Source organism: Thermobia domestica, chromosome 5, assembly GCF_964235325.1.
Source record: "Thermobia domestica chromosome 5, izTheDome1.hap1.1, whole genome shotgun sequence".
Taxonomy (NCBI): Eukaryota; Metazoa; Arthropoda; class Insecta; order Zygentoma; family Lepismatidae; genus Thermobia; species Thermobia domestica.
In genome coordinates this window covers 49,663,924-49,689,605 of record NC_137458.1, presented here as the reverse complement: position 1 = coordinate 49,689,605, position 25,682 = coordinate 49,663,924, and the positions used below count along the sequence as shown (strand labels likewise).

Below are 25,682 nucleotides of genomic sequence, written 5' to 3'. Positions count from 1 at the left end.
TGTTTCCTCTGGAAGAGGGGGCCGCGGCGGCTCAGTTGTAGAGCGTTCACCTCTGGTACATGAGGTCACTGGTTCGATCTCAGCTCACGCCAAACACCGTGTGATAGGATTTCTTCGGAGTTCTATTTTCCTCTCACTTTCTTTATTCCACCATTTCATTCATTTCCCGAGCTCCCTCGTGGCTAAGCGGTTAGCGTACGCGCCTTTGGCGTGGGAGACCCGGGTTCGATTCCCGGCGGGAGCTCATGTGGTTCGGATTCCACGTTAATCAGTAGGTCCACGTCTCATATAGCCTCGCTGCTGAACGGGACGTTAAACTCAAAATCAACTCAACTCATTCATTTCCCATCATCTCAGTCTCCTTTAGCCTAGCCGGCATAATCGTGGGACGTAAAACTCAAGGATTTCATTTCATTTCATTTCCTCTGGATAAAGGGATATGAAAATGAAATGACGATGATTAAACACTACATAAATAATTTTATTATTCAAATATTACAATAAACAATATTGTTGATAAATCATTTTATATTATTTCTTCACATTTTTCAGGTACAAGAAAATATTTTTATGTAACAGGTAATCAACTTGATTTCGAAAACATGAGATTTTTCGTCTCACGAAAACTTCAACAAGAACTGACAAAATAACAGTTTCAACAAAGTAATACTGTTAAAAATACTTTTCTTCTTATTATTTTCAGTATTAAATTTTGATTTTTAAATGCATGTCATTTTAAATGTCTTAGATTAACTTCTTTATGAAGAACTGTAAAATATTAAATATGAGAACAGAAAAGCGTACAATAAACTTGTGTGTCTTCAATGATACAATGAATGACATGTCAAACTCATAAACTGCATCTTCGACATGCGACTCGACGGTGATAATTCATCACCACCTAGCTAACGACGTGTTACTTGTCTCTACAATCCTTCATGCGTCCATTACCACAGCGTACTATTACAATACACGTAATTTCTATAATATTTTAGGAAATATTATGGAATATTACTGTATTGGATCCCTTTAGAATGCGTCGCATTTTTTTATTATTATTTATCAAGAAAACGCTTTTATCATATAATATTGGCATTGCTCATTATATTGGATAGTATCTTTAATGTCTCAAAATACTAGAGGTTCTCTGCTTTCAGCATTACCAGAAAGGTTTGTTACATAAACTGATCAAATGTATCTCTGGACCTGCAATATTCAAATTGCAGGGAAAATTGAAAACTTGGTTAGGAAAATTCTGGAAAAGTACACGCTGAGAAAGAGAAATGCTAATTACTGATAGCAGATTCAGAAGTACGTGTATCAAACTAAGATATAAAACAAGACGCAACTCAGGTCAAGATTAGTAACCATGAAATTAAAGAAACGTACTCAGCAAATATTACTTACGTGGTACAGTATATAGGAACGAGCTTTTTCTTAGAAAATCCTTGATAAGAAAAAACTTTCGAAAATAATACTATTAAAGGTTTTGATTCCTAGGCTCACTTCTATCCGTGAATTAGATCATAAGACATGTATATAGTAAAAACACATTGGAACATGACAGCTCGGATGGATATATGATTAGCATACACGTATTTGGCGCGGGAGACCTGCGTTCGATTTCCAATGGGAGCTTATGTAGTTTGGATTCGACGTTAAGCTGTAGGTACACGTATCATATAGCCTCGCTGCTAAATGGAACGCTAAACTCTATTCAACCATCCAACCAACATTGGAACATGGCCTTTTTCTACTGGGATTATGTATCAAACTCTATATCAGTATAGCTAGATAAATAAGGTAAACTTATTCGTACAAGCAAATCAGCCAAATCAGCTGGGGTAAAATCGGGTCAGAGAGACTAACGACTTTTCTAATCACGGATTTCCCATAAACTGTATTTGAGGTTTAATGTTGTGCTTCTAATGAAGTTAACATTCTATAACTTTCATTTGGATACCATGCCTTTCTTAGAAAAAAAAAAATGTATGAGTTTGACTTTCAGCCATTGTAATTTCCATTCTTACTTCTATTAAGAAACAGCAAAATAATATGAGGTATACAATTTCTATACATATTTCTATAAATATTGATTTACATGTATATAACTGATACGCTAAAATATTAGAGATGGATGATTCTGATAGAATGGATCTATTTTATAATCTATATATTTCACAAAACATTGTGAAAGTAAATTGTGCTTTTGCATGAATATCTGATAATACTGAAGTGTACCTTAATGGTTGTGATGTACGGATATTTTGCTGCTAATTATTTTGCTAATTATGTCTACCGGAGGGGTAGTTGGCACCACCAGGATACCACAACCTCACATCGTGCAAGCTTTAAACAGAATTATTCAATGAACATTATGGTCGATGGTTCTCGCGCTCAACATTTAAATCCCATTAAACACTAAGAACACATCAATTCCAGTTTTGCACTATAGCTACCTACAGACCGTATGTGAACAGATACATGTATGTGATTTCATGTTACAATGAGTGATTTCAATAAGATATCTCGTAATCGGCTCGCCTTGGGCAGGCGCGTACAGACGAACGTTTCATACAATGATTTATTCTAAGTGGCTCATTGGCTAATAGATATCTTTATTCTTTTGTAAGTTATGCTGCCAGAATTTGTGCCAATAAACTTAATTCGCAAATAGTTCATTCACCGTATGCCACTATACTGAGTTTACATAAAGACATTTTAAAATCTTCGTTCACGTGGTACCGCTATGGCTACTCCCGCAAAACGCAAGGAAAATGTTCTCACGCTTAAATTAAAATTTGAATCCCTGGAGAAAAAAGAGATATGAGTCACCAGATGGAAACTGATGGAAGAATATAAAACTGGAAGTTATATAGTGTATAATCATTAAAATCCAGACTTGTATATAGTATATATTCAATTATCCGGCAAAATCTTGTATCTGGAAACGGCCAAGTCCGGTTACGAGAGATCTTTTTGTATTTGTTACAACATATATAATATTTTAGCATATCAGTTGATAGGTATCTTTTTAAATTACTCACTACATTCTATCACAAAAAAAGAGATCACAGAAAATGGAAACAATCTAAAGGCGAAAATCGATGCTAACAATATTCATAGCTGCTCGTTAGTTAGCCTTAACGAATTCAATGTGAATTAAATTTCAACACTTAAAATCCTAATTCAACTATATTAAATAGAATTGCTTTATTTTTATTCCAATATACCTATAATTATTGCTTTTGTTAAATCTCTTTTATAATAATAATATTGAAATACTGACATTCGAAGGTTTTCAAACAACAACATATATTATAAAATTCACAATTACTGCAATGAGATATAAATTCTGGTCAAATACTAACGCAGTGTAATTACTCAAGATAATTAAATATATAAAACATAGAAATACAAAATGACATTGAAATATATAAAAAAAAATACCAAACCTCTAAATATCTGAGTGGCACATAAAAAGATATGGTCTTTCGTGGAAGCAATATCTATTTCACATTTAAAAAAAAAAAAGTTACATTTATGGCTGCTGTTATAGCGCGTTAAAGGTGAAAATTAACCTAATAGGCAGAATCAAGGTGACCCCGTGTACACCAAAGTTCCTGCCTACTAAGCATGTGTTATGAACAACATTGCTGCTACCTATGGTGCTACCTGACGTGCGAAAAATCTTGTAAAATACATATGTCTATTAACCTCTTAAAACGATAATATTGAACAACAAAAAAACTCATTATACTAGTATTTGTGCTCCTGAAATAACAATGTTACTATTTTACATATTACGTGAATGAAAATTACATTCTTCGCCTCCTCAAGTACTTCACTACAACACAGCACCAATACATAATACTAAGTAAAAACTGCGTTAATATATTATACACCTATGATTAACGCTGTCCCTATATTTTAATACGATAAAAACATATCCATATAAGACTGATTCAAAACAATATAATTTTGAACAATAACAATGGCAATAAAATCACTGGGAATGGCAAAGTTAAGAAAAAAAATCCTTTTAACAAAAAAAAAAATATATATATATATATAAATAAAAAATTCGTTGCAAAAAGAACGCACAAAATGTAAGAATATACTACATCTTTTTACGTCGATGAATGAAACAATTCCACTTCTTTACAGTCGATGAATGAAACAATTCCACTTCTTTACAAACGGAGAAAGTAATAGCAAATTGTTATCACCTTTTCCTACACCTCAATGATTTCTCTTATGTAAACATGGCAACATTTTGGAATGAAATCGTTGTAGTTACACTTAAATAGAGCATATAACAAGTATATACATATATATACATTAATTATCAAAAAATTGTAAAACTATCCTATAAAATGGAAGAATTCCATTACCTTAAAACATAATACCTCAACGGTATAAAAGTTCTAGAGAGCATTTCGTATTATAAACAATTGGTAATATCACAAAGATATTTCTATAAACTATCACTTTGTACTAGATGAGTTAATAAAATTAAACTGATGAGAAATTGACTACATCTACTGTGTTCAAATTTCATTTAATACATACGCAGGAAGCTCATTCGTATAATTATTGTACCTTTGTCAAAGAGATATTTAAATTACAAACAGTAACAGAATGCGAATTCCTGAACAGAATTCAAAATATGATTTCCCTAGCATTCGAAAATTGGTATTTTAAAATAATTTATTCACTTGTTACTGTAAGCAAAACCAAATTGTTAAAAAAAAAAAAAATCTTTACGTTTACTAAAATATGGAAAACACAGAACGTATGACTTGAGCGTGCATATAACTGTTCCATACGTTCGTTTTCTAGAAGGTTCTTACTGACAACGATATTAAGGCATCCATGATTTGATTAATATCTCACTATAACTCCTGTAACACTGCTCAAAGTCAACATACAACGTGACGAAATGTGTTCCCGTTAGTTCTTACAAACTGTCATACATTCACCAGTTTTTCCTGCGCACTTTGAACAATGACACATACCTATGTATACAATAGTATACAATTTTACAGTACTACCATTGTTTTACAAATATATATATATATGCTTGAATTTCAGATATTAGTTAAGAAACATGGATGGGATAACTTTTACTACAAGCATAAAAGAGCTATAAAAATACTATTATTTTAATAAATACAAGCACACAATCTTGGGAATTTCCCTTTCGTTTTATACTCTTACTAAATATGATTGATAATTCTTTTTTGTACATAATACTAATTTCTTGTTTTCATTTCTTTAACATGATATTTTACCCGAATAAGGCACCATAATAGCATTTTACGCAATAATAATCTCAATGTAAGTTTCGATTAACATAGACCTGACCCTGGTCTTAAATTATTGACATCACTACATAGATCGCGTGCAGACTATTCGTAAATTATAACATACAATTCCCTTTTATAGTTTGCTGAATATGCATTTTTTTAATACAGCATTGTATCTTTTAATATATTCAATGTATTAACTAATGGTAATAGATATTTAAAAGTATTTACTGAAGAAAGTATTACGCTTCCATGATAATACGATTTCTAAATCATAAACACAGAAAATGTGCATGAAAATTATGCACAATTCTTACCTTCGATCAATTTGAAGAAGATCAACAGTTTTCTATTGACAATGAATCATATGCTAAATACTCCAGTCAAAATTCTAATACATTAACGCACCTTAATGCTGCGTATATTTGTAAACTTTTCAGAAGTCTTTTTTACAATTTCTTCGTCAAAAATAATACTAAAAAATCACCCTAACATCATTGGGGTAATTATATCAGAAATTACTCCTGCAATATTTGATTCACTGAGTTACTATTGTTAAAGAAAACTATACATAAGTAATCTTTCTTCTCGTTTTGTATAGTTTCCCTTAATAACACAGCGATTGCTAAACTGAAAATTGTTGGTCAAATATTTCTGCCCTGAATTTCTCGTCAATTAAGCATAGTGCTACGGGTGTATTATTATACTGCCACTGAAGCGTGCACAATATTTGAGAACTCAGCAATGTTTTACGATGAAATGAATGAATTAAGCGATTCATTCAGGAGTTAACTAACAAAAGAAGTAGTATCTGTGAAGATGACAATGTAAAACACTACAAAAGTTTACAGAAGTCACTCAATTAACACGTACTTTTAAAAATAATATCAAATAAATACAATGAAAGTCATAATGAGTGAAAAGACAAGGAAATACTGTACGTAAAGGTATACACGAAGGACAAACAGATAAGATCCACAAGCCTTTCTTGGTCCACTGTACATCATGATCAATCCAAATTTCGTTGCAGGAAACGCGTAGCTCTCAAATGTTTACAAGCTTCAGCAAAATGTGTACAACATTTCAAAGCAATACTGTCTAACATTAAACATGGAAATTCAAGTGATGATATTATAGGTGCTCATAGGTTTTAATGGAGATTCTAGTTTCAGGTCTGACTCATTTTTGTAAATTGTATAACCAAAATTAGATATTACGGACTTACACACTGACTGAACGCGTACTATTTCTTTCCAAGGTAACTTTTCTTTCCACCGAGACAAATGTTTATTACTTTTTCTTTTCGTGCTCCACGGAGTGTCGACATCGTTCTTTGTATGAGAATCAATGTAACTTAGGACATTCGGATGAAATGGAAGACCAATTTTGCGAAATATTTTCTCTGAAACGTTAAATGGATCACGGAATAAATCTTCGTAGCGCAGCACAACAAAACGATTCGAAAATTTCTTCGAGAATTCCACAGCAGCTTCATAATCTTCTTGTAAGTCAGCGCATAAAATTATAGGATCGTTGCATTCGCGATTGTCACACCAGTTCACAGAATATTTTCTCGAAGTCATAGTTGCTCGTGGGTCTCGGACTAAGTATATCACATGGGTATTCAGTGTAGGATCTTGGAGAAGAAACTGAAATTCTTTGAGCCTTAAACGAACCACTTTCATAGCTTGGTACGGATAGAAGCTGCATATGTGCTGAAGAAAAGCAGGATTGTAACAAATACTTAATGGATACTCCTTCTTGTTACAAGCTTTCCACAATCTAGTATTTCGAGCAAACATATCAGGATATTGCTGAACGTGACGAATGTATTTTGTCAGTGAATAATATTGGCAGTGTAAAAGTTTAGAAATCAATTTTAATGATTCTCGGGCCGCTGTATTTCCACGAATTTGTCTGACGCCATAACCAAGAAGAGGCTCGTAGTGGCTGTACACGCCAGGGGACGAAGCTAGCAATTCACCGAGAAATGTACTGCCACTTCTCCACGTTGTTACAACGATGACTTGAATCTTTTTGGCAATTTCGAAAGTTTCGTTAGTTCTTGTCCAATGCTTAAATTGCTCTGCAACAATAGTGTCAATTGTTTTATTCGTTATCTCTTCAAGTAAGTTTACTACAGCTTCTCGTAATCCACTTTTCATTTCTTCAACAAACATAGTGTGACGCTCTTCGGATGTATCCATGCTATGAATGACTGACTGCAAGTTCTTCCAAGCATCTCGACTCACACGGAATACACTCTCATTCTTCTGTGAAATGTTACGACTCAAATCATCATCCTTATATATGATGCTCTCGTTTAAAAATCTCAAAATTGCTTTATAAACATGGTTGGGATTTGTCATACTTGAATATTCCATTGATGCTTCTGTTAGTAATTTCTGTAACTCCGCTAAAACATTGCTTTTCAAAATATCTGATTTGTCAACTACAGAATTTTGCGTGTAAGCTCTTTTTGATGATGATCCCACAATTGTAAGAGAACTGAGTCCGCCATGCGGCATGCCATAACAACCTTTAAAAAAAAGACAAAAGAATTATGTAACAAGAACATAAGAAAGATGCGCAGTGATAATGTATGTAGTAAAACATTTCTACAGTAGCATGTGATATAATACCAATGCTATTTGATGTTTTTTTTTTTTTCTGCATATGTTTATACTTTAGATAATTATTTTTCTTCGATATTTACATGTCTTTAGTAGTCTCATGTTGCCCTATCTTACCTACCTTATGAGGGGCGCGGTGGCTCAGTGGTAGAGCGTTTACCTCCGGTGCTTGGGCTCCCATTTCCTCCCACTTTCTTCATTCCACCATTTCACTCATCTCTCATCATCCTCGTCTTCTTTAGCCTAACCGGCATAACCGTGGGACGTAAAACTTAAAGATTTTTTACCTACCTTATGTTGTCTTACTTTCAAAATTTAGAAAGAATCGATGGAATGAGAATGTGGGAGGAAAACGGGAAAACCTCGCCAAAACCCACGGACATGATGTTGTTAACTACAAACTCACAGGCCCGAGATCGAACCAGGAACCCTTCGCACCAGAGATGAGCGCTGTATCATTCAGCCACCATTCCTTCCACATTTCACACCAGAAATACTTAACAATAATCAATTATTGATTGATTTGAGAAAGGCCCACAACTCGGTTAGGAGAGAAACATTGTATAACATTCTTGTCGAATTTGGCATACCTAAAAACTAGTTAAATTAAATAAGATGTCTTTAAATGAATCTCAAAGTAAAGTCCGAGTAGGAAAATACCTGTCCATGAGCTTTCTCGTCTATAATGGCCTGACACAAGGAGATGCGTTGTCGCCATTATTATTCAATACTGTTCTAGAATACGCTATAAGGAAAATCAAAAATAACCACGGCCTAGACTTGAATGACATTCACCAGCTTATGGCTTTTGTTGATAACAAAAATCTGACAGGGGATGACATGATGACAATAGAAAGAAATCCAGAGAAAATTAATACATGGAAATTCGCCGTGACCGTAATACTGGAAATTATGGATGCGCTAAAATATCTAACCCTTCCGTCAAAATGGGCACTTTCAAATATCTAGGATTAACACTAACAGACCAAAACCATATCCACAAAGAAATTAGTTCATGCTTTCAGTCAACTCTTTTGTTTTCGCGAACTCTGTCGCGGAGAAATTTGAAGCTTAACATATATAAAATTATAACTATGCCTGCTGTGCTGTCTGGTTGCGAAACGTGATCGCTTACTCTGAGGGAAGAACGCAAGACTAAAAGTATTTGAAAATAAAATAGGGGCGAATAATCGGACGGGAATGGAGAATATCAGAAACTTCATAATGAGGTTCTGCATAATTTGTACCGTTTCCCTAACACTGTTAGATCACTAAGCCGATAAGGCTGAAGTAGGTAGGTCATGTAGCCTGAACGGAAGAAAGTAAGAACGCTTTTAAAATTTCAACTGGAATCCTAACTGGAAAAAAGACCATTAGGAAGACCTAGGCGCGGATGGGAGGACAATATTCAAGATGGATCTCGCGGAATAGGCATACAAAATAGAAACTGGATCCAGCTGACAAAGGACAGAAGTCAATGGAGACCTTTTGTGAATGTGACATGAACCTTTGGGTTCCATATGTCTGAACGACTTAAGTAGCGCATATGCATCAAGTTTTGCCAAAAGCTTGGCGATACCGAAGTGAACACGAGTCGCAAGATTCAACAGACGTTCAGGGACGATGTTATGAGCATCTCATGTTTAGTATCTTATTGAGACTTTCTGGACCAAACATTCTCGTGGTTCGTCAGCCTCTCTAGTCCCGTGATAAGGCGCTATATGACTTTGGTCTCTTCTCAAAGATGGAAATGCCGCTAAAACGGGCCCGATTTGATTCCAAAGAAGATGAATACAACTACCCAACTCAGCATACGGTTGCCAAATTTCTGGATACAAAAATATTGACAGTTTCGAGTTAACTGAAAATTAGTGACACCAATTAAATAAAGGGTAATTACCTACTATAATATATCTACACATAACAAGTTTAAGATTGAAATTAAAATTCTACTGTTATAAAATCAGTATCCTAAAAGTTGAACCTATCTATTGTCTTACTTAAACACGCATGATACTGAAATGATTTTTAATTTCCTTTCTTTTTTGTAAATTTAAATGAAATTTGGTTCATTACATGTTGTTTTAAAATGTATTAAGCAGTGGAACATTCATGGCAACTAAAAGGTCTATTGTCTACATTCGTGATTGGGTTTTCAAGGCGACGCTTCTTGCTCGGGGATCGAAATAACATAATTCAAGTTTCGGCAGACTTTTCCCTCTCGCTCGTAATACAAAAGCATTTAAAAAATAAATAAATGAAACAATGGCTGTATACTTTTTTCTGTGTTTTACGCATTACAGAAAATACGCGACGTTAGAGCTACAAAATACATGCGATATAACATATATATTTTACTTTTACATAAATTCATCACGAAAAAATCTGTAATTCAACTAGTGTACCAGAGAAACGTGTAAGACTTTCAACATTCATTACTTTTTTGTTTGTTTGTTTGTTTGTTGCAATTTAGTTTACCTAACGTTCTAATTCTTGTATACATATTTCTGAAACTTTCTTCCCTTAGCTTGTAGCAATAAAATTTAAATTTCTGGTAATATAACTTCTCTCAAGAGCCGCCCCTGGTAACAATCCTACCACTCGTATGTACTCGAAAAAACATCACAAAAACTAAATAAATAAAGACACAAAATCTATAATTCATCAACTATCAGACCATGCTCGTGTAGATTTTACTGTTTTATAATCTTACGGCTAATTGCTTCATTATCACGTCCCTGCAGGGTGTCCACTCTCAAAGCGTTTTGAAATTCCCGGTTTTCCCGGCTCTACTAGATAAATTCTTGGTTATAACGGGCACTAAAAGACGAATATTTTGCGAAAGAGGCGGAAGGATTATTATTTAGTTCCCACCGGAACAATATAAAATTATGCTATCGAAAGAAATTATATTTTCTTACCTGTTTTCATTACTTCCCGATAAGTGCATTGATTTTTTCTTCCAGAAGAGCAGCTTTTTTTTTTTTTTTCTCAGCAATTACCTTTGCCTTTTTAGCTTCCAATTCCAGTCTTTCTCGCGTTACACGTTTTCTCTCTCTTTCCATCTTTCCCTTTTCACTCAAATCTTTCGCCTTTTTCTTCAAATGTTCAGTATACCGAGAATGTGCATCATATCTTTGTTGATTTTAATTGATTCCAATCCACCTAATGCACTCACACCATTATACACTTGTCTCATGGCAATAAGGCTCTCCTGTTTGATTCTCAAAAATGCATTCAGATTTTACAGAAAATCCTCTCTCTACTGATGCATTTCCGTGTGACTGTATCAAAATACATTGTATAAAATCATTGAGTTCTCGTACACTGTGCTCACTGAATACGCTAAGAAGTTCAACATAAAATACATCCAGACGCTTCTCTTTTCTTTTAAACGTTTTGCACTGATGAATAGATTCAGCTGACGAAAATATCTTCCCATAATTTTATCTGCTTTGCTTCCCGTAAACCATCGTTTAGCTACCATCTCCTCCAAAGATAATGTCAAACGCTTCTCCGCTAGTGTCAGGTTGTGACCAATAAGCATAGGGTCGAAACACGAAACAGCTCGAGTAAGTTTGTATTTCAATGGTGACCTATCCATTATTTTACTAATCATCGCTGCGATAGCGTCTCTGCACGTTCGTCGCAGTGTTAGCTTGTCTAGATCAGTTATTTCCTTGATTCCACACATGGCATCCCTAGTTGCAAAGCCTATGTCCACATCTTTAGCAGGAAGAAGATTGTTTGGATCTGATATATCTATTTTTTGAACAGATGCACCTGCTTTATTAAGAACATCACCCTTCACTATTTTTCCCATTAATCTTTGTACGAAAGAAGTGTGCTCTTCATGCAAAAAGGGTCCCATGGGTTGGTCTGTTTGAAATTCGGTCAGAAATGGTTCCACCATTGAGGCAATAGTTGAGAAAAATGCTAATTTTGGTGCTAGCATTTTGTCGTGCAAATTTTTTCTCTACAACTGAGAACGTTGTTGAGTTAGGTGTTTCCTTGTCCTTCTTGACACACGCAATATATATATTTTTTTTTTAAATGAGGTAACATCATTAATAAGGCTCGAGATGCAACGTCACTGTTTTCTACCCATCTAACAGCACAAAACTTCTTTGGGAAAATATCAGATTCAGTGTAATAAGTGTAGTCCGACCTTCGTGCTGGCGAGTCTTTGAATAAATAATACAAAGCACGTAAAAACTCCCACTAAGTCCCAATCTGTCTTCTACACGTCAATTTTGAACGCCCCATTAACTACTATGAAGACCGCAACTAACAATACTTAACAACACTGGACTTTCCGGCGTATGTTGTAGTTCAAGTTGCAAATCTGACAATAGTTTAAAATTGACACTTGGCCTATCCATAGACACCTGAATGAGTTTCTTTAAAACGTCTGAAGATACCTTTTCACTGATACTTTTTAACAAATCTGACGCTGTTGAGTGTCCGAGAAAAACAGATGTAAAGTATCTTGTTGTAACAAGAGATTTATTTGGATCCCAAAATCGTACATGTAAATCCAATTGTTGCCTCTGAGAAACTTTATTCAATGATTCGTCAAAACAGATCACAACGTAGGTACAGTCTTTTAATAACCTCTGAAGTTCTCGCTCGAAATAAGGTGCTAATCCAAACACTACTGTGTACCCCACTTTAGTTCGATGCTATTGCATTTTTTCTGCAATATCACTGTCAGAAAACATCAATTTAAATGTTGATGCACAACGCTCAGCTTCTCGGAGAGACATACGGTTCATCACAATTTGTAAACACCAAAGCACCTCAGCTTTAGTAACTGAATCTGCTAATAGGTAACGTTTAATAGTCGGTTAAGAAGTGGAATGAATACTGCCTGACTGACAAGAAAAAGATGTGTCATTCTCAGTCGAAGCAGCAGAAGTTGACGCTTGACAATGATCGGTGGATGAACTTTGATGACTATTAGTTTTGAACGACTTCTTAAACGCAACATGAGTTAATCCATTCAAAACGCAAATAAAAGTCCTCCAGCTGATTTTTCCACTGGATTAGGCAATAAAAAAATAAGAAGAAACCATAATAATATCTCGGCATATGTCGGTCTGATTGGCGCCACAATTTCTTACCAAAAAATGTTGCTTTTTTTAAAAAAAAAAAATGCCTAATTTTAGTTAGATAAGGTCAGTTTTGGTTAAATTGGGTTAGGTCAGGTCTGGTTAGGTTAGATTTGTTTCGTTATTTATGTTTGTACTTACTATCACAGTTTGTATAGATTGGCCCGCAATAATTTGTGCAAGAAACTTCAATATTTCGCTTACATTAAAGTGGATTATTGCCGGAACCGGAGTGACGATTATTCATCAGACGCAATCCCACACTTGCTCAGTTTCACACATGCTCATGAGCAATTTATTTATTTTCTGTGGTGTGGAATCACTGTAACAAAAGCCTTTCTACTGTTATTCATATTGTTAAGAGAATAATGACCATCACGAAGTAATATGCTCCCTTGTACTTATTGTGCTGATGTTACCACGCGTGATAAAAAAAAAAAGACTAATGACTTTCTTACTGACTATTTTGTCTTTTTTAGTCACTTCGTGATGCAGAAGTAACTTTTGCCTAATCCAGAAAATTAATGTCCTCCTTTATTTTGGCATTCCGTTCCTGAAAACTGCTTTCGTTTTACATATTTACTCACATCCGTACATTTGAAGTATTTTTAAAACCAGTTTTAAAGATACTCAATAAACTTAAAAGCCATCAATAAATGTTTTATGAGGACCAGTCCTACAATCTCCTGATGCCGCTTAAATGTCAGATAAGAACGAGATGATAAGTGATCACAATATTAATATATTATGTAAAATGAGAACTACTGCCGCAACATCTTGCTGAAAGTTTTAAATTACTCAATAAAGTTGTATACCAAGAAATATTCCCTCAGGGCAAGCCCTACAATTTCCTGAAGTCTCTTAATCGTCAGATAAATGGAATGATACAACTTATCACAGTACTAATGTGTTATATTACGTTAAATAATAACTACTGCAGCAACATCTTGCTAACTTATCTGGTGGTTAAAGATATCAGGAGATTGTAGAACCAGACACATTACTAAACAAGCAATCATAGCTGCCAAATAGACAATCTCATTCCCGCCATTTACTATTCGCATTCATCTTTACATTGCTATTCATTTTAAACAAAAATAATAATAAAGAATATATCAAAGAAACAATTCGTGCTACTTAAAGTTGAATTATAGTTAAATAATTATCCATATTTTTTTTTTTTTTTTCTTAAAAGACCAAGGCCAGAACAAAAGACCGCACACATGATTGTTGACTACACACAGCACTCTTTCAGGTTTCAAACAATCCCCTTTAACGCATCACTACTCTCTTCTTCTTCTTCTTCTTCTTTTTTTTTTTTTAAATACAAAATATGGTCGATAAGCGAACCACAACGTAGGATTCAAGCGAGCGCCTGTTTCACCGTTGCCACGTTTACTTGCGATTCACCATTGATGCGTAATTCGGACGCCCCAAACGGTGGATGCCGACCGGATGACGCTGGAACCGACCTAACGAAACATGAATTCAGAAGCGCCCAGTGACTTACAACTGAGTTACGCCTTGCGTTTTTAACTTTCGGCCTCCTTCAGCTATTATTGTTGTGTTTCCCGGTTCTTTGGAGAAATTCACGGCTTATTCCCGGTTCATGAAATTCCCGGTTTCTCCCGGTGGGTGGACACCCTGCCCTGGGTTTATACATAATGTGAAGTAATAAGCAAGCTTGATGACACTTATATTTTTCCTGTTTGTTTATTGAAGTTATCGTTCTTTTTCAGCACCGAGGCTATATCGTTGTATGAGAACCAGAGTACGTAACTCCATTTTCGTAGGTTTAGAGAAGAGAGGGGAAAACGTTGTTTTTTCAAACAAATTTGTTTAAATAACTAAACACATTACTACATAGCAGAAATTCATGACAAAATCAGGTTTAATAACACTCAAATGACATCAAGTGGGGCTTTCAGAATTATGTTCAGAATTATATCCAAGCAAACAAAAGTCCCATTCTTGGAGTTACGTTCCTCTGGTTTTCATACGACGATATGAGACGTGAACCTACAGTACAGCTTTCAAATTTTAATGGTCTCCTACTGGGAAACGAACCCGGAACTACACGCACAGTTAACCATTAAACCATCGGAAAAGGCATTTAAATTTTTGAAGGAAACCATTCATAAAATACAGTCCCAACTCTTGTCAAGGTCACCTTAATCCAATTAGTTACTCTGAGACACCTTTCTCAGCAGATCTGACTGCTGTGGCAAAATTCATCTCCCCGTCTTTTGATATACTGTTTCTAAACATCTCCAGAAATAATAAGTTTTTTTTTTCAAACTTTATGACATGGAAACCCCAGTGAAATCTACAGAATCATCCATACTCATAAAATTAACTCATCATTGTTTAGTATGCACACGTACACTGAAGATGATGTCAAGGAACACGGAAACAGTACAGTTAATAATAATTGCCTTAATTTAAATTTAACTTTAAAGGAAAACTCCCGAAATGATTTGCTAGTATAAACAAACTGGCAATCCTGAGTTAGTCATATCATTTACTGGGGCAGTGGTGTCTTATAGTAGAGCTCTCACCACTGGTGCAGAAGGTCCCGGTTTCGATCCTTGCTTTGTGGTAGAAAACACGTTGTGAGTGGGTTTTCTCAGAGCTCTCTCGTTTCTTCATTCCACTTCGTTCATTATCCTCATTACCGTCTTTCTTAGCCTCGGAGCGTAATTGTGGGACGTTAGGCTCAAAAATAATCATTTATAAAAAGTACAGATTACCAGTAGTGATAATGTTCACAATACTAAACAGAAGAAATTGATTCATACTGACTGCAGTGATGGTAAAAAAATAAGAAATGTTTTCGAGGATTACGGTCAACATTATCAGCTTCAGTAAGTCTGAAAAAGGTTAAAAAATTAAACGCTAAAAAGGACGAACGAATAAAAGGTGAACGAATAAAATGTGATTCGAAGCAATTGCACAAATTCACGTCACAGAGCTACAGTGTTGTATGAGTCGATTGTATTCTACACTTCGAATCGCCTTTTTATTTACTCACTTTTCCACATGTCTTTTTCCGTTTAATTTTTAATCTCTTTCAGATTTACTGAAACTGATAATGAAACTGAAACTGATACTGAAACTGATAACTGTGAACCCCGAAAATGTTTCTTATTTATTTATTTTTACAATAATTGTGGTAAGTATGAAGCATGCATTTTCTTTTGTTTAAAATCATTTACTTACAACATGAACCTTACTTAAATAAATACACTCTGTAACTACAAGGAAGCACTTTCTCTCACCTTTTATGTAAGAATCTACTGGATTCGTAATCACATAAATAAAATAAAAGCACACAGCACTCGCACTTGCCATACCAAACAATAGCACCTTTCTTCCTTTCAAAGGCATTATATCATCTGCAAATACAAAATACATTTAGAAAAAGATATATATATTCAGTAAGCACAACATTTAAAGTAAGATAATATAGTTCTACAATACAAGTATTATTAGCGTTTAACGGAATAAAATGTCCAAATACAGGGTGTTACAAAAAAAATTGACACAATATTTTGAGAATAGATTCTTCACACCAAAATAAGAAAAAAGTTCATATGGATCTGTGGTCGGAAGTGCATAGTTTCGTAGTTACAGGGTGCCAAAAACGTAAAAAAAAAAAAAAAAAAAAAAAAAAAAAAACCTTTAAAGGTCCATAGTTCCACTACTATAGGACTGATCGTAGTAGGGTCAAGACATCACTGAGGAACTAATATGTGCACTATCCAAACATCCATCTTTCCGAACAGCAGTACTTGCACAATCATTTTTAGAGAGGATGTTTGGAAGTACTTGATCACTCTCCATCTACCTCTCTCAAAAACTGGTACATTTTACTGGAGTATTTTTAACATGGATATTTGTATAGTTCCTCAATGATGTCTTGACCCGACTACGATAGTTCCTATAGTAGTGAGGCTATGAACTTTTAAAATTCACTTGTTTCACGTTTTCGGTACCCTATAACTCAGAAACTATCCATTTTTTTTTAGCAAAGGTCCATATGAACTCTTTTTATTATTATTATTATTATTATTATTATTATTATTATTATTATTATTATTATTATTATTATTATTATTATGTGAGGAATCTGTTCCCAAACTATTGTAACATATTTTTCTAACACCCTGTATATAATAATCTATAGATCTTTTTAGGCTGAACAATATAACGTGAACGAATGTAAATCCTCATGTGTAAGTTTCGAGAAACTTGAGGAAAACGAATTTCTTTGTATACATAAAAGTGGATGCTATACGAGAACCTCGCTAGCTATTAAGTTGAAACTGATATTAAAATGTGCCCTCCATTGAGCTCCTCATTATGACACTAATAAGATAATAGGATGGTTAACGAGATATGGCACAAAATGATCACCAACTTTTACACTTTAATTTCTGTTTAACTAAAATAACGTCCAAAGCTGTTAACATATATCATAGAGTTGCCAACTGGCCGGTATTTCACCGGCCTGACCGGAAATATTTATGTTATTTTGATTAAGGCCGGTGACCAGTACAAACTTATTACCAGCTCCTTTATGGTCGGTATTTTGAAATCTGTAATACAGAATAATACATCGAATACCGAAATTTTTAAACAGTGTAAATACAAATTTCCGTTCTATTATATATTAAACAATAATTTCTTTTAATTTATGACATTTTTTTCATTTATTTAACATAAGAAATTTGATAACCATTACATTTTATTGTGAAAAATTGTTTTCAACAAGGACAGAAGTGTATAATTTTTCATAATTATGCGACATAAATATAGCGATAAAATCTATGATGATTCTAAAAGATCTTATTATGATTCAAGATTCCGAGACGAAAGAGCGCTTAATCAGCTTAATCTCCGAATTATTAAATCTGGTAATTTCAGGAAAATTACCAGCCAATTTTTTTCGTTGCTTTACTCATTGCGCTCAAGAAGAAGAGTGGTGGCATTCGACCAGTAGCAGCAGGAAATATGTGGAGACGACTCACAACTAAAGTTCTATGTTCAAGAATGCGAGAATCATTAATTGATATATTATCCCCACACCAGCTAGGAGTCTGCGTGCCCTCCGGAACTGAAATAGCGGTCCATGCAGCATGTATGTTTTATTCCTCTCATCATCCTCAAACTAAAGCCCTACTCAAAACAGACTTCAAAAATGTCTTCAATGAAATTAACCGAAATTCAATGCTGTCTTCAGTTAAAAGTTACTTTCCTTCTTTTTTTCACATACATACATCAGAGCTACTCACAACCTAGTTACCTTTTTATAGGACAAAATATCCTTTCACAACGTGGAGTTCAACAGGTAGATCCACTAGGTCCTGCTCTATCTACATTAACTCTTCACCCTATAATTAGATATATTAATACTGAGCTCAACATTTGGTATTTAGATGATGGCATTATAGCCAGAGAAACTGAGTCAGTATTACATACTTTAGATCATATATGCAAACAAGCAACATTGCGGATTGTCTCTCAATTACTCGAAATGCGAAACAGGCTTTCTAGGAGTAACAAATGCTGAAACTCAAAATCTATATGGTAGATTCAACGAGTCGGCGCCTGGAATTACATTATTAACATCTTCTAACGCCGAACTGCTAGGAGCGGCTCTTACCAGACACAAGGAGCAAGATATTACTGGAAAATATTTCATCTTTAGATCATCTACTTTCGCGCCTTTCCAAACTTTCTGCACATTCAGCATTTTACCTTCTCAGAGCATCTTCCTCGATCCAAAGATTGTATTTTCTACGGAGTTCCCCATCCTGGAGAGACGATAATCTGCTGGAGAAATTCGACAACGTTCTTAAAACAGGATTGAAGAATGTTCTAAGTTGTACCCTCAGTAACGAAGCATTTCTACAAGCATCATTACCAGTCAAAAACGGAGGTCTAGAAATCCGTCGCGCCACAGACTTGGCTATCCCGTCTTTTCTAGCCTCTTTCTATAGTTCAAGAAGACTGATCGGAACCCTCCTTCAGAGAGAGGATGAAGTCACCGACACCGATGTACTGGACTGTATAGCTAAATGGTCAAATTTAGTTGGGTCATGCTCCCCGGCTGAAATAAACATTAAAATGTAAAATCAGCAGTTTTTGAGTCGTGACCTTGAAGCTGATTGCGTAATTAATTACTAGTTAACGATCAGGGCTGGAAAAATTTTATTTTGGGAAATGACTATTTTCAAATATGTCTTTCAATGTACACAAAATTATCGAAATTCGAGACATGACTTTGTCATCATTGGTTGATTTGAAATAGAACGACTCCACTGTGAAATGTGAATTATGGCTAACTGCTGCTTTCACACCAAAAACATGAGTGAAGAGGGCTAATAGAAGAGAATATTCAGGGAATTGTACATAAGTAGAAAACAAATTATTTAGTGGGAAAAGAACGAAAACAATTACAGGCGAAATAACTGTTAGTTCAATTCCAGGGAATATTCACGGAAACCATATTTGGCAGTTGGTCGAAAAATTGCCAATTAGGTTATTCCAATCTTTAGTGAGACTGGGTTGATTTAAACTAACAGTTGCTTTAATAAACTTTATATAACATAATTTACACAATTTATTTTAATATCTATCTCTCTGTAGCAATGGATAGTGAAATTCACAGTAAAAATATATATGACTGCAATAGAGATCGAACGCGGGCCGCCTGCTTAATAGTGTCGATGCGTCACCATTACGCTACCTATGTTTTCCAGAAACAACCTACACATTTATATTTAGATCACTTGTATTGCATCGTCGTAATTTACTGAAATGCTTAGATATCCAGTGACCATATATCTACAGACTTGCTATACAAAATCTGAAAAATTGCACGACTGGACGAAGAATCGAACATGAATCTCCGACTTACAGTGCCAATGCGTTAACTACTACACTATTCATTTCGCTGTCTGAAGAGTCACATTCTTTCAGTCTTGAAGTTCGTTCGTGGACCAGTCGTTCATTTTATTTTTCACCTTTGTATAGGGCCTACCACTGAATTTGCACTTCTCGAGTAATTGGTGGTATACAATTCAGTTATTTCATCCATTTACCATATCTAATACAATACACACCTTGCTGCAAATATAATTTGTAAAATTGCACTGTCTTAAACCATACATTGCCATACTTTGACGAAATCATAGTTGATTCGTGTTTTTGTCTGCAGTTATCTTGTGACTTCACTATACGTAATGTAGTCACGAAGTCACGTGCCTTCCCAATTAATGCCAAGAAAAATAATTAAGAAAAAATACGGATATTTATTCTTGTATGTGAATGAAGGAATAATAATTATTTTAATATGAAGTTTGGAATCATAATGATATCTATGAGAGATTTGGCAACATAGTGTAAGTCACAATGTTTCATGTTACTCTCTGTTTACGTGTTCTTGCTTGGCTCTTTCTAGCGATTTCCTGCCTCAGAAAGGAGCCCTTTAAATGCTTGTTCTTACGTACAATGCAATCACACCTTTTTAGTATCCGTTGGGAGTGCGGGAAAAGAGGAAATAGCCCGATGCTTAAACTCTATGACTGTACTGACGCACTCAATCTGAGCGAAGTGGGATGCATTTGTTCCGCTTCTCGCACACACACAAAAGAATGACGCATATTATATTAAAGAGAAGAAGAATCCACAGTAGAATTTCGCATCATTGTTTACTTGCGACGCTCATATTCAAATTATTATGAAAGTAAAAACTAAGAACACTTTCTTAGCGTCTTTCCCTTTTACGAAAATGAAATGAAATGAAATCTTTCAGTTTTACGTCCCACAGTTATGCCGGTTAGGCTAAAGGAGACGGTGATGATGAGAAATGAAAGGGATGGTGGAATGAAGAAAGTGGGAGGAAACGGGAGACCCCCGCGAAAATCCACGAGCACGGTGTTTGTCCGCCACAAAATCTACACGGCGCAAGCTGGGATCGAACCAGGGACCCCAAGCACCAGAGGGGAACGCTCTACCACTGAGCCACCGCACCCCCTTTCTCTTTTGCAAGTAATGGTCGAATGAATTACTTATTTGCTTAAGAAACGATCGAAATTAAATGCATCGTGTTCCTATTCTTGAAGTAAATAAATAAATATACGACACACGAAGCTCGTTAATTTTTCCCTATTACTTAATTTCTTTTATCCCTTTCAAATTACACTCTTAAGTACGGTACGTATATTAACGGGTATGCAACTGAATGATTTTTACAGAATCAAGTAAGACGAGGGCACAATGGCTCCGCGGCAGAACGCTCATCTCTGATGCAAGCGTTCCCTGGCTCGATCCTCGCCCAGGTGAGTATATATTGAACGGTATCGTGTACGTGAATTTCCTCCGGGCTCTCCCGTTTCCTCCTTCATTCTCATCCACCAATTATCTCATAATTCACTCATCTCCTTTAGCCAAAAGAGCAGTAGCATGGGATGTACAACTAGAATTGTTGAGTTGATTTTAGTTTAGCGCCCCTTTCAGCAGCGAGGCTATATGAGACGTGGACCTACTGATTAACGTGTAATCCGAACCACATGAGCTCCCGTCGGTAATCGAACCCGGGTCTCCCACGCCAAAGGCGCGTACGCTAACCGCTTAGCCACGGAGGAGCTCCAATGTACAACTAGAAATTTCATTTGATTTACAGGAGTTCAATTCCGTTAATCCCCGCCGCGGCGCGATAACTGGTAATTTGTCAAACTTACCAGGAAGAATTGGGTGTGTGGTTGTTGCAGAGCGTGATAGAATAAGAAGGGATATAAATTAGTGTTTATGAATAATGGTGATAGTAAAGATGGATCTATTTTACTATGGCGGACGTTACGGTGGAATGTTAACCCATTGTTGATAATCAAAAAATGACGAACCCTGTGCGGGCAGTGATGTAACAGTATTTAGTTTTGTGCAATACGAACAATGAGGAAAATTTGCTGAATAATGCGAAAGATAAGAAGATAAGGAAAAATAAAGAAAGTTATGTTTCCAAATGTAATGAAAGGGTGAATGGCCTGAAATGTTATAATAGGGAAAAAAAAAACGGTAACAAAAGGAACATTTTTTGAGCTTGCCCGATTGTCAGTGGGAAAAGTGTTGCATTTGTTAGTGTGGTGCCTGCTTAAACGAAGCAAACAAAATTTTCTTTTACACGAACTCAAGTGTTCCTCATAAATAGTTATTGGCTGGAGCGTATTTGACAAGAGGTATGTGTATGTGGAATGGGTGGTAAGAAATACGAGTAAGGTAGGTGGTAGAGATCGACAAGGTAAAATTTGCTAAAAGAAAATTCAAGAGAGGACGAAGTGTAGACAGACTGTGGATATTTGGTGGTGCTGGACGTGGTCTTCGAGAGAAATTTTTTGTGCTACCTATCCCGAAACGCGACAAGGAAATATTAACATAACAAAAGATAGTGTGTTACTGGGAACAACAATCATATCAGATCTTTTAAATCCTATGATACATTGAATTATGAAAGGTTTAAGTATTTCTGAGTGAATCAAAGTATTGAATTCGTGTGCAGACAAGTGCATATGTGTAGAAGAATCTGGAAATTTGGTTTTTAGATGGTGAAAATTTGTCCATGCACACCCAGGGAATAGAAAGCCATTGGCGGAATATAAAAAATTTCCTCTCTGTTATGGGAAAGAAGAGTGACTATCTTGAATGATATCTTTCAGAATTTCTTTTTAAAGTTAGAAGACCAAAAGAAGCTATTGTGCATGATTCTCTACTGCAAATTGGACACGTATATAAATCAACATACTAAAGTAAGTGTTATGTCAAGGCAGTGTACAAAGTTATAGAAATGTTGCAAAGCTGTGCAACATGCAAGCCATATGGTTTTATGCCATATGAAGTGTTTCTCCACTATCCTCGTTTATGCGTATAACTACCGTCGCTGACGCGCCCCAGTGCCAGCTCCCTTGCTGCGCTCTGTCCTGACTCGGTTATAAACCAGTCGTGCTTTTTAGTGAACACAGAGCACAACTTGGTTGGTGTTTCTAAGTTGGTTTGTGGTTATATTCAGCCCTCATAAAGACAATTTGCATCCAATAATGCAACACCTAACGAATTCTCTTGTATGATGATCTAGACTAGCACAGATAAACAGTGATTTCCTAGGCGATTTGCGAGCTTCCTCATGGGTAAGTGGTTATCGTACGCGCCTGTGTCGTAGAAGACCCGGGTTCGATTCTGGGCGGAAGCTCATGTGGTTTCGATTCGACATTAAGCTGTAGGTCCAGCTCTCATATAACCACGCTGTTCAAAGGGATGTTAAATTCAAATATAATCAAGCTAGGCAAATTGTCAATTCTTTTTATAACTTACTGTACTTCTGTTCATTAGTTGACGTAGCTTAACGGAATAAGTCATTTACAGAATCGATTGAAAAAGTTCAACTGAAGACGTAGGTCTTGCCAACACCAATTGGTTTTCACATCTTGCATAACTTGAATCCTTACTGCTGAATAAAGTATGTAAAGTTAAATTAAATCATTATGTATCTAGGATATATGATTATGCAACGACAATGTTTTCCTGTAATATTTGTAGCTAATAAGAGAATTTAAAGAATACCGTCTAAGTAAAACATCCTGGAGGCTGCAGAGCCAAAGAGTGATAGATGACGGGGGTGGAAGTGTATAGCCTGTTTCACCACCATCGCCGATGTGACTTCCCTGTTGTAGAACTCTACAGCCGCCACTGGTACAACATAAAGAACTCAAAAGGACGTAAAGAAATTTTAGTTTCAACCAGCATTTGAAAAGTAGACCTATTGAAGGCTGGAAGATTCTGAAATTATAGTCAGGGATAAATAATGCCTATGTTTAGCAGAAGGGGTTCAGCTCTTTTCTCTAAAAAAGTTACAATTTTGGAATTTCTGTTAACATTCGGTTAGTTTAGGTTAGATTTGGTTACATTATGTTACGTCTAAGTACTTGCATCATTCGTATCTCCTGTAAATTTTGTGTTTTCTACGTGCTTCTGGGCCCCTTGTACTAAACATACTCCATAAATAATATTACGCGTCAATGCACCAAGTTAATCCTCATTTCCATATACATATTTCATAGTTGTATAACACATTCCAGCCTTGTACTAAGTTTCACTTCTATTTAGAAAAGAATAACATAATAATCAAGACACTTATATTATATTTATCCTTACCTATAATTCACAGCAAATCACGTAATACATAATCTTCACACTGTCTAATGCGTTGCGAATACAATTAAATCTTTCTTCGTTTTCGACTTTTCCTTTACGTTACTTTCTACCCTTATTGCCATCATTTCGGTTTGTTTTTGTTTACTTCAACAGCTACAGTATTGACAACGCATGACCTTTGTATCCACCCTATACAAAACAAAAAGTCACTAAATAAGGTCAGTACATGGGCTCATTCCGTACCAGTTTTAGATAATATTGTGGACTGTAATACATCACAAAAAAGGAAACAAACAATTCTAAGTGCTATTGCTATACAGATTATCGGAAACTAAAATGCATATTTTGTGTTGTTTTGATGCACACCCGTACAGAATGAGACCCCGTATGTTGTATTATGTTTTTCATTTTGTAATTTACTAACTGAAAAGTCCGTTCTTCTCTGGGAACTGTATCTTCTAAAAGGTATAAAATATATTCCTATGGCTATCTCTACACTTGTAATTCAATGAAGCTGAAAAACAACTGAGAATTTGTACACTAACTGGCTTCTCTCTTAATTTAATGCAATATAAATACTAATAAAAGCATTTTGGAAAATAGTGTATACCATTCAAATTACGTACATCTTATGATATGACTAATGAACATAGACGGAACTAGGGGGGCCGGCCTACCCAGAAGCAAAGCTGGATCTCCCCAGAATTTTTCTAATGGACAAAAAGAATGTTCTTAATTTACCTCAATTTACGCATAACAATTTTAGTAACGTTTGCATTTGACATATGTAGTAGTGTCTATACTTGTCCGCCCATCGATTTTTCTTAATGCAATCTGATGCTTGGATACAGTGATGCCAATCTGAAACAATATGAAATCCCATGTCGAGATGCAAAAAAAAAAAAAAAAAAAAAAAAATCCCATTTTACATGTGAATTTCCTACGTTATACTAATTAAAAGTGTGCTATAATATTAAAAATTAAATTTCTCCGTGTTAGTTACTTTTTACAATATCTAAATGAATAAGCCGTAAATTTCGATTTTCTTGAAAAATCCCATGTATGCTGCTTATTATCCCTTTCCAAGAAAATAAGGTCAAAAACTCCCACGATATGGAATTTTTCCCACAGGTTGGCATCACTGCTTGGATGTAATAAAATCCCTGCACCCATGTGATAGTGGGTAGTATAGCGACCTCTCAACTTGCGCTATGTGAGTTTTTTTTTTTTTTTTAATTTTATACCTTCATTAATGTAAATTATTGGGAAACCAAACAATAAACAAGTAAAAGTAAAATATTTTAAATAAAGTATCGAAAAACATCCTGGTAAAAATAGTAAAAGTTAAAAGCAAATACTGTATTATAAACACGAAAAACTTTCACAAGGAAAAATAAACAATCCTATTTTCTCAAATC

The 25,682-nt window shown here is 35.2% G+C and overlaps 1 protein-coding gene across 1 annotated transcript; it reads right to left on the bottom strand.

The window, feature by feature from the left end:
- Positions 1 to 469: 469 nt before the first annotated feature.
- On the bottom strand, positions 470 to 24,411 carry LOC145685914 (carbohydrate sulfotransferase 1-like). The gene is made up of 3 exons (XM_081758680.1): positions 24,265 to 24,411; positions 16,332 to 16,448; positions 470 to 7,848 (listed from the first exon to the last, which is right to left on the bottom strand). The coding sequence occupies exons 2-3, from the start codon at positions 16,438 to 16,440 to the stop codon at positions 6,428 to 6,430; spliced, it is 1,530 nt and encodes a 509-aa protein (XP_081614806.1). The 5' UTR covers positions 16,441 to 16,448; positions 24,265 to 24,411; the 3' UTR covers positions 470 to 6,427.
- Between the last annotated feature and the right edge of the window lie 1,271 nt (positions 24,412 to 25,682).